This window comes from Leucopleurus acutus, assembly GCF_964270905.1.
Source record: "Leucopleurus acutus genome assembly, chromosome: 4".
NCBI classification, from domain to species: Eukaryota; Metazoa; Chordata; class Mammalia; order Artiodactyla; family Delphinidae; genus Leucopleurus; species Leucopleurus acutus.
The window spans coordinates 117,519,965-117,530,882 of NC_139146.1; the positions used below are offsets into that span (position 1 = coordinate 117,519,965).

The 10,918-nt window shown below is 44.1% G+C and overlaps 1 protein-coding gene across 3 annotated transcripts in view; it reads right to left on the minus strand.

The window, feature by feature from the left end:
* HPSE (heparanase) overlaps positions 1-10,683 on the minus strand; it is a gene marked incomplete at its 5' end in the record, with an annotated part of 33,287 nt that extends 22,604 nt beyond the window's left edge. For all 3 annotated transcript variants that reach the window (XM_082838197.1, XM_082838198.1, XM_082838196.1), the window contains one exon: positions 10,460-10,683. In XM_082838197.1, the coding sequence (XP_082694323.1) occupies positions 10,460-10,683 (224 nt within the window). The remainder of the gene's footprint in view (positions 1-10,459) is intronic.
* Positions 10,684-10,918: the final 235 nt, after the last annotated feature.

Below are 10,918 nucleotides of genomic sequence, written 5' to 3' on the forward strand. Positions count from 1 at the left end.
AATTCAATCAATTCTAAATGCGTATGTCATCAAGCCCAAAATGCTCCTGATAGGTGTCTATTATGCACTCAGAATGGTACAGAATGCTATAGAATGGAATCAGAATGATTTATAATTCCTTCTCTCAGAGAGATGAAGATGTCATGAATATTTAAGTGAACAAAACTAAAAAAACAGAAGACCCAGGTAACAGGGACACTTGCCATGTATTTCTGAAGCCTCACATATGTGATCCTGGCTTCAGTGCTCTCTGGAAAGCTCTTAAAACACATGGAACCAATGCTGTGCATTCTCAAAATGGCCCAGTTAATTAGTTTACATTTGGGTTTATTTCAAATTGGAAAATCATGCCAGGAGGACTATCTAATTGACAGTATTTCTTGACATCTTAGGAACTGAAGACAGGACCTAAAATTTAAAATTTCAATGCATGCTCCTGCTTTAACTATATATAGTGCTATGTAAAATTTCTGTAAGATTTCTTTATTTTTGCTTAGGAAAGATAAATTAAAAGGTGGAAATTGACCAAAGGATAAGTGTCTTGCATTAAAAACTTCAGTGATTCCTCCTCACCATTTTTTTTGTTTGTAACATGAAAGCATTTACAGTACTACCTAGGCACTTTTGCCTTCATGAACCTCTTCCACCATAAAAAAATTTTTTTAATTATATTTTGTGATGATATTCATGGAAAGACAAATATGTTAACATTATATATTAAAACATTTTCGAGGGCCCCTGAACCTATTGTGGGTCCTGGCATGAGGAGACGTAGCACAAAGTGAGACTTCAGGGATGTTATCAACATGGAATTGACTGAACTACCTGACAGCACCAAAGAACTCTGGGAAGGATGGCATCTGCCAAGAAATCCTCAGAACCTCTTGAAGATAAATGGGAATGTTCACTTGAACTGAGTAAGGATTCAGAAGAAAGCCATTTCCACTATGCTATGAACCCAAATAAAACTAAACTGTAGGGACTTCCCTGGTGATTCAGTGGTTAAGATTCCAATGCAGGGGGCACGGGTTCAATCCCTGGTCGGGGCACTAAGATCCCATATGCTTCAAGCATGGCCAAAAGAATAAATAAATAAACTGTAGGAAGGGGGAATAGCACATTATTGTTTAATGGGTACAGAGTTTCAGTTTGGGAAGATGAAAAAGTTCTAAGATGGCTGGTGGTGATGGCTGCACAACAATGTGAATACACTTAATGCCAGGGAACTCTGCACTTTAAATAACCACAACTTTTACTATTAAAGGAACAACCTGTAGACATAGTGTGATTTCAACAATGAAAATAATATATATATAGAAGGAGATAACGAGTCATAATTATGTGGTGAAATGGATGGTAGACTCTTTCTTATTGCTTTTATGTATTTTTCACATTTTCTATAAACACATAATTTTTTTTTTGTGGTACGCAGGCCTCTCACTCTTGTGGCCTCTCCTGTTGCGAAGCACAGGCTCCGGACGCGCAGGCTCAGCGGCCATGGCTCACGGGCCCAGCCGCTCCGGGGCATGTGGGATCTTCCCGGACCGGGGCACGAACCCGCATCCCCTGCATCAGCAGGCAGACTCTCAACCATTGCGCCACCACGGAAGCCCAATAACCACATAATATTTTAATTCGTACAAGGTGACTCTATGTGTGTGTGTGTTTCTGTCATTTTAAGAATAGGTGAAAAAAACAAGACTTACTTAAAGGAGACATAGCCATCCATTAATTTATGCAATAAGTATTCATTGTAGGCGCACTCTGTGTCAGGCATTATGTTAGTTGCTGGGGCTACAATGGCAAAAAAGCCACAGGCAGCTGCTGTTCTCATATAATTTATAGTCCAGTGATATATATATATATATATGAACAAGTAAATAGGCAATTCCAAAACAATGCTATCAGAACATACAAAGGGGATCTTAATCCAGACTTTGTCCTAGAGGTAGGAGGTGGTTAGAGATTTTCCAGGGGCAAGCAGTTAGATGTTCAAAAGGAAAAAATTTTATCCAGATCGAAGATAGTGAGGTGGGATTGAAGAAAGTGTTCCAGGTGTAGGGAAAAGTCTGTGCAAACAACAGAGGTAGAAGAAGGGAATATGGCACCACCGAAGAGCTGACAGGTGTGGCGAGAGTCTAGAGATTGGGGACAGTAAGGTGCTGGGAGAAGATAGACTGGAGAGGCAAGCAGGACCATATCATGGAGGGCTTGTAAGCCACCATGTCCAGGAGTTCCAATTTTATATCAAGGCAGTGGGAAGCCATGGAAGGATTTAAAGCAGTGGAGTGCCCGCACCAGACTTTTATTTTAGAAAAGAATCTCAGGCTTCAGTGTAAATAACTGAATAGAAGGACCAAGACTGTGGTCACATTAATGTAGACAGAAAGTGATGGGCTGAGGTAAGGTAAAAACAGTGGGGATGAAGAGAGGGATAAATTCAAGATACATGTGGAGACACAAATACTAGATTTGGTGTTTAACTGGATGTTGGAGAAGAGTCCAAGATCACCCCTGGGAAGCATCTGGAAGATGGTAATATCATTTGCTGAGATGAAGAATAGGTGATAGACTGGAGATAGGGAGGAAGATGGGGGCAGGGCACAGTGCTGCAGAATTTGAGATGCCAGTAAAAGCCAAAAAACATTGCCATTAGGCCCTTGGCCATGTGTGCCTGGAGCTCAGAAGACACATAAAGGCGGGGTGTAGAATGGAGAGTCCTCAGTCTAGAAGTCAGTGACTAGTGAATCCCTAGCCCACAGGTGCAGAGATGTGGCCCTAAAACTGATACAAGGAACTTTCCCAGAGTCACTCTGGGCTGGCCCTGTTCCACTGCTTTTGTCCAGGCACCGATTCTGGTCCTCGATTTTGATTTTGATTGTGTTTGACGATAGAGGAAGCTCATTTAGATTTGTGTAATTGGTATCTGTAAGTAATTGAGACAGGAGAGACTGGCGCTGTCTGGGAAAGGAAGGGTAAGTGAGCAGCAGGAAGGAGCTGTGGTATCACAAGATGTGCGTCTGTGCACGACCTTGCTCAGATGCCTGAGGATCAGAGCCTGATTCCCAGAAGGCATGACTGTACCACCTCGGGTCACTCTCGACCACATTACCCTGCCTTTATGTTCTTCACAGCGTTCACCACTCTCTGAAATTAGCTTCCTTTTTTGTTGATTTGGTTTACTATCTATCCCCACCCCTGAACTAAGCTCTGTGAAAGCAGGGACTCTGTATGGCTCATCAGAATCTCCTCAGCACCTAGATAAGTACCTGGCCCACAGCTGGTGCTTAATAAATATTCGTCAAGTGAATGAACAGTTAAGTCCAGCCTGATGAAAGGGCAAGTGGGTCCAGACAAAGACTGTTTTCTGAACAAAATTAAAACCCAGTGCTACGGCTCCTGCCAAGTAAAGGAAATCACATGTTTCAAAGTATTGGTATGAAGGACTTTTTTGTCTCCTTTGTAATGGAATATTTTCTTGTTTTGAGATACAATTTTGATGCCCTCTGACAAAAACCAGATTTAAAACAGCTGCAAACTTTTCATAAAAACAAAATTGATCAAAGGTACAGTATTTCTATCATATACAGTAAAAAGAAAGGGGGGAAAATCCACTGGCATCAGCACTGCCACCACAATGATGTGGAAATAACAAAGGAACACGTAAAAGCAGCTGCAGATATTCCATTTCTGGAACAGTTTGTTAGGGCAAAGAAATGTCTGCAGGTATTTTTATTTTACCTTAAGTATAAAAATAAGTTGCTTATCTCTGACACAAAAGCAGAGATGAGTTGGAGCCATCCTGCACTGACTCGTACCAGCTTGTGAGAGCCAACTGTTTCGTTCTGAGAACCAGCTGTTAAACTGTTGGCAGTTTGAAGACAGCCATGGTGGGGATATTTATACTACAGAAATCAGAAAAAAACATAAATCAGTCTCCTCTCCTCCCAGAGAGCCAGTCGTGAAACATTTTCTGGCACACCACTGCATGAACAGTAATTCAAGCCACGGAAGTGGGTGAAACCACTCAGGAGATTATGTGAAGTAAAAAAGAAGGCCTAGGTCAGAAGTCTGAGGAATATCAACACTGAAGATGAGCTAGAAGAAGAGGTGGAGAAGAACTGTTAGAGAGATTGGGGAAATCCCCAGAAATGGAAGTGACACAGGGATGAGTGTTTCCATTGTCAACCTTGTCAAATGCTTCTGGGAGACTGTGTTGGTTTGCTAGGGCTGTAGTAACAAAGTACCACAAACTGAGTGGCTTAAACAGTGGAAATTTATTGTCTTATAGTTCTGGAGGCTAGAAGTCTGAAATCAAGGTGTTGGCAAGGCCATACTCCCTCTGCAGGTGCTGGGGGAAGATCTGCTCCAGGCCTTTTTCCCAACTTCGGGTAGTTCCTTGTAGCAGTATAACTCCAATCTGCACAGGGTGTTCTCTGTGTGTGTCTGTCTCCAAATTTCCCCTTTTTATAAGCTCATCAGTCATATAGGATTGGGGCCCACTCCATTCCATTCTGACCAATTCTTAACTAGTTATGTCTGTAATGACACTATTTCCAAATAAGGTCACAGACTGAGGTACCAGGGGTTAGGACTTCAGCATATGAATTTGGAGGGGACACTCAGACATTCAACCCATAATAGAGACAAATAAGATAAGGACTGAAAGGTAGTCATTGGATTTCACAATAAAAGGTCACTGATGATGTGGGAGAGATTGATTTTATGACATGATGATGGGGACATCATGAGGGTGGACCAAGGAAGGCATGGTTAGTAAGAAAGGCTGCAAAGGAGAGGAGAAAGAGGGTGGTGAATGCAGAGACACACGTGCTGGGAGGTATTTGAGATGGGAAAGACTTGAGGATGTTTCTATGCTGAGAAGAAGGATCCAACAAAAAGGGAGAGGTTAAAGATACTGGAGAGAGAAGAATCTCTCTAGATGATTGCTAGAGCAAAGTCCTTGGGGAGGGGACAGGATCCACAGCAGACCTAGAAGAACTGGGCTGAGAAGAGAGAAAGGAAAAAAGCTAGAGGTAGCCATGCTGTCTGCAGGTTCGACTGCAGGAAGAAAAGGAAGTTCCTATCTAGCAACTTCATTTTCTTTGGGAAAGAGAAATGCGGTCATAGACTAAGAGTGATGAAGTGGAAGTGGGATCAGAGTTTTGAAGGAAGTGGAGAATGAGAGAGGCCAGAAAAGGAGTGTTAAGGAGTAGCATTAAAGGCCAAGTAAGTCTGGAGGCCAGGAATTTACAGCACGACATCAATCCATGTCACTGGGAGATTCCCCTCTGCCCCCAAGCGCGTAACAGCCCTGCTATGCAGGGTGGCCACTAAGACTGGAAGCAGAGGCAAATACCTATAAGTGGCTTATTAATATGCATGACAGTACATGATTAGATAATATTTTCCATTTCCAGACTTTATGGCCACCTTATAGATTCCAAAGAGGGAAAATATAGTTAGACTAAGCTAGGTTTGGGTTTTAGCAAGAAGAAAAATGGGGCAGGAGTTTGGGGAATATTATCATAAAAATTATTCATGTGATAAATCAAGAAGCCCAAATCAGATATGGAAGAAGTAAAAGGAAGAGGCTATTCAGTGGAGGTACTTAAAAAATAGTTGTGGTGGGATCCGCAAAGTAAAAAAAAGCTAAGAGGGTAAGGAGAACAGTCCAAGAATTGGAGATTTTAAGATTTCAGGTGTTGAAAGGTTCTTAGTGATGGAAAGAGTCAAGGCATGGCCATGGCATCAGGTGGTTGAAATGGAGTGAAATGGTGTGTTCTAGGAAGCTGCCCGCCGCCCCCAGAAAAGTGCCCTGCTTTTTGCATTTGCCAATTTCCATGGTGTAAATATTCCCATCAAGGCTGATTTCAAGATAATGGTGTTGATGTCACTGAATGTGGAGTTGGGAAGAAATGCACACATTTCACCAGCTGGTGGAAACTGGTTCCAGTAAAACACTGAGTGAAGATTATTAGAAAATGTGGGTGTCAGGAAACTGAGAGACAGTATTCAAGTGGACTTGAATTCATCTAGGATGATGGTGGGACGTGGGAGTGCAGAGGAGACTGTGAGATCGATGTGGATCTTCAGTCAATAATGAGGAGTGAATAAGAGGGGAGCAGAGTTCGGTCGCAAGGAGCGTAGGAGGAGAGCCAGACGTGGAGATAGCAAACCTCACCCTGGATCAGGACAGTCATCTCTAGCAGGCATCAAGTTATCCAAACTGAGTGTTTTACACACTTTGCATAGATTATTTCACTTAATGCCCAAACAACCCAAAGAGGTAGGTGTCATTATTACCCTCATTTTACAGACAAGGAACCTGAACAAAAGCAGGCTAGGTAATTTGCCCAAGGTAACAAGCCAATGGGGATTTGAACCACAGCAATCTGGAGTTCAAACCAGTGGGCAATTATCTAGAAGCTACACTGGGGAATGGGGGAGGGCTGCAGTGTGGGAGAATGCACAGCTTCTACTCCAAAGGGCTACTTCAGAGAAGTAGTTGCGTCTACTTCTCCACTTGGGTCTTCAAAAGAAGAGCCAAGTTTTAGCTAGGGCAAAGAGGAGGCCGGAATATTCTCCAGGGAAAATGGAGCAGGGTTACCATTGCAAAGGGCTCTAGGCTGCACAATGAAAGACTTTGTGGAGGAAGGAAACAGTGAGCGCTGCTCAACCAGGGGGAAGCGCAGAGTCTCAGGGGTCAGAAACTATGAGCCTATGGCTTGTTGATTGTTCTCAGTTTTCTGTTTCTCTGGCTGTGGTTCTTTCTCTCAGCAACAGGCACAAAGAGGGCCTGAGGTTATTTCCAACATTGCTTATCAAAACATGCATTTGACATTGATAATAAGTGCTTTTCTGATATGGAAAGCAACTTTGTCCATGAAGATGCAGGAATCTGATTATTGAAAGTTATTAATAATAAATATTTATCAAATTGGCAAGAAGGGATGAACTTTGCTGAAATAAAATAGGCAAATCCTTATGAAATGCAAGCACAGCTGCATTATCACTGCAATCGCTGTGTAGCATCACCGTTTTTGCTCTGTGATTTCTACCACTGACTCGGCGCTCTAATTCTTACCTTGAGTTAGTGAACTGTGCTTGTATTGAAATGTGGCTGCACTGCCAAGGCAGTAACCACATGCAGCTTGAAATGTGCCTAGTCTGAACTGAGATGTGCTGGGAATATAAAACATACACCAGACTTTGAAGACTTGGTTTGAAAAAGAATGTAAAATATCTGATTAATATTTTGTGTTGATTACATGTTGAATGATAGTAATTTGGATATTTTGTGTTTAGTAAAATATATTATTAAAATTAATTTTACCTGTTTCTGTTTTCCCTTTTTTAATATGGCTACTAGAAAACTTTAAATTACATTATGTGGCTTACTCATGAGGCCCACATTCTATTTCTGTTTAGCCCTACTGGTCTCTGTCCTCCCATCTTTGAGGGCCAGGGCCCCTTGGGAGCTCTGCATGTAGTTGGGCTTAGGAAGTTTTTGACTGGGTTGATGAGTTACCTCCAAGAAGAGGGCAAACTGAAAAGATGCTCCTTTCTGATTCTAGATTGTTCTACCATTGGCATTTAAGTTCTGTGTACTCCATGTTCTTTAACTGCAAATGTGGGGGGAAAAAAAAAACAAACCCAAAACACGTCTGTTTGCCACCATTGGAAACCAGAACCGTGCCATCTGACTGAATTTGCTTAGGCCTCTTTTGAAGTACCGTAGCGATATGGGCCCTGATTCTCCTGTTCTCAAGACAGTGCTTCTTTTCATTACATCAGTGTTCTCAATTTATTTCCAGACAATCTTTTTCTACCATTCCTCCTCTGCTGCCTTTAAAAAATATGAACTACTTTATTTTCTTTTTGTGTACTCGTGTGTCTACAATTAGCATCTGGCTTCAAATTCTGTTCCTTCATGTCATAGTTGGCTGACCATGGGCAAGTTGTTGAATCTCCCTAGGCCTCAATCTCTTTATTTTAAAAATGGGGATGATAACAGTACTGACCTCACAGTTTTGTAGCAAGGACTAAATGAATTACTGCCTAGGAGATGTTTAGAACAGGGCCTGGCCTATGACGACGGTTCAATTAGTGCCAGCTATTTTTATAATCCTTCCCTTCTTAGTACTTCAGCTTTCATCTGCTCAGCTCTTGCCATCTTCACCCAAGCAGCTTCACTCTTGAGGAACTGAAATACAACAATGCCCATCTGACTCTCCGCTCCTGTGATAGATGATAAGCCCTGTGTTGTCTTTTGAGATGGAAGCTAAATATTCTGTCTTCTGAGATGGCCAGGTCACTTTGGGCATTGTGTCAGCCATCCTGGGGAGATGGACCCTCAAACCCTAATTCAGAAGCTCCGTCTCAGGTGAGAAGGGGAGGGAGCTCATTCCTCTTTGAGCTGCAGTCCTTAAGGTCTCAGATGAGAACTGTGTGGATGCCTCTGGGGAGTAGGCATGGAAAACAGCTTCTGCTCAGGGAAGGGACCTGGAGGGGTCAGGAGCCAGCCCTGGAGAGAAGCTCATATGAACAGGAATACATTGTGTTTTGTAAACAAACAGTCTTATTGATTGCATGCCATGCTTTTTTGGTTTCATTATCCTCCAGCCTTTAACAAAAAGGTGGAGACCAGGGGGGAAGAAAGAGTGCTATGGGAAATTAAGAGATGTGTTTGAGAAGAATGGAAGTTCTGTGTGTGTTTGGGGATGGGGAGCATTGCTATCAAGTTGGTTAGCTTGCCTGCAGGGTGATCAGGCCTGGACCCCAAAAGTCATACTGTAGGTTTTTTCTTTTGGACTTGTGTCTCCAGGAAGGGATACCCAAACTCTCCTCCTTGGGGAGGGGTAGGGTATATGCTGGCTGCAGCAGCAGAAAAGGGCTTAAGTTCTCACATTTCAATAAATGGTCAATTACTTAATCTTTCTGTTTGCAGTAAGGCACCTCACACCCTCTCTTCCCCTATCACCACCACCCCCCACCCCCATCCCAAGCTAGGCCTGGGGTCCTCAGATATGGAGCCCTCTAATTCAGTGTTTCACCAGAATAATCTTTCTGTCTCTCAGCCAGCTTCTGCCTGATATCAGCTCACTTTCCATAAGGGAAAGGGGAAAAAGTGGGAACTCCTTTCCACCAGGAAATTCTTCCTTTCTTGCCACATGGGGAAAGATAGAGGTTAACTACCATTGAAAGAAATGCACAGAGAACTGATGAATTGTTAGCAAATACTCACCAATTTCCAGGAAGAAGCAATTAACAAATTTTGAGCACTGTCAAACACTAAGTGCTTATTTATTATCTCATCCAATGCTCATAGCAATTCTACAGGAAGGTTTTAGAAGTTCCATTCTACAGTTGAAGAAATCGAGGCTTGGAGCTGCCAAGCAACCTGTAAAAACCAAGCCACTGGTTTGGACAGAGCTGGGAACCAAGGCTGGCCAATCTCGCAACCTTAGACTATCTGCTTTTATTTGCAAAGTAAGTGACTGAAATTAGCAATAGCAGCTGAAGGTGTGGGCACAGAAAGCCCAGCCTGTAGGTGTTTGGCAATGGCAGGATTTGAGTTGTTTGTGCTGGTTGAGGTATGGTCATCTCTGGAGGCTCTCATGACCTAGATGAGTGGCCTAGATGACCTGGGTCTGTCCCTGCGGCGCCCTATCTTGGAATCAGCCTGCACTCATGGGCAGGGGCCAGTGAACCTGCACTAGGCTCAGTCTTTCTCAAGTGAGAAAAAAAATTACAGCTAGTAAAGCAGTGCCACATCTTGCACATCTCTTGGAGAGAGAGCTTTTTATTAAGGCTCTGTAAGTCACTGAAATAGTCTTCCAGGTCTCACTGATGTGATATTAAAAAATTTTTTAAAGAGCGTAGTATGGGAAATCTGTGTACCTTGTGCTCAATTTTGCTGTGAACGTAAAACTGTGTACCTTGTGCTCAATTTTGCTGTGAACGTAAAACTGCTCTTTAAAAGTCTTATTATAGAATAAATAAGCTTATTCTCCTTTGTGGCCTTTTCCTTCCCCCACCCCTCCCCCAAGGAAAAAGTTGTTTTTTTCCTTTAACCTTACTAACAGGTTTAAGAGACTGAAGCCTGGCGCACAGTGTTACTTGTCCTACAAGGTGCAGCAAATTCAAATGCTCAAAGCCCTCCAGGTGCACTTGCCGGGCCCCCTCCTTCCGGCGAGTTTCTGGGGCAGATGGGAAGTTTCTTTCCTCAGTATCCCCTAATACCTGGCCTTTAGTTGGCACTCAGGCAACACTTGCTGAATGAATGAAGGCAGAAAACAAGTGTTTGGGGGACCTGCAGGATGTGGGCTGGGGAGAAAAAGAGAGAGAGAGAGAGAGATGAGAAGGTCCCGGAGTATAGAGAAGAGAGCGGCCGGCAGGGCGGGCTTGATGTCAGCAGGGCAGGAGAGAGGACAAGGGCCCGCAGGCCCGCACTTACCCCAGGAAGGTGAGGAACCGCGGGTCCGTGGCCAGATTGGCGTCGATGGTGAAGGACAGGAACGCGGGACTCACCAGATGCACTGGCCGCTCGGTGGAGAAAACCAGCACCACGACGTCCTCAGCTGGCGCGAGTTCCGCCAGGGCGCCCGGGGAGCAGGGACACAGCGGCCCCAGGAGCAGCAGCAGCCGCAGCGGCAGCCCGGGCTTCCAGCTCAGCAGCATCTCGGTCTCACTTGGCGGCCCCACCCGCCAGGGGTGCGCAGCGACCGTCGAGACCGGCGCACTTCCTCCTGCCCGGCCACAGCGTCCTTCTCTCCTTTCCGCCGCCCTCTCACTCCTCACCCCTCCCACTGCTCCCTCTCCACCCGCCCCGCCTCCCCGCTCGCTCCCACCTCCTTGCGCGATTTCCCCTCGGCGGTGGTCACGTCCACTTAAGAAACCACCCACACCTATTTAA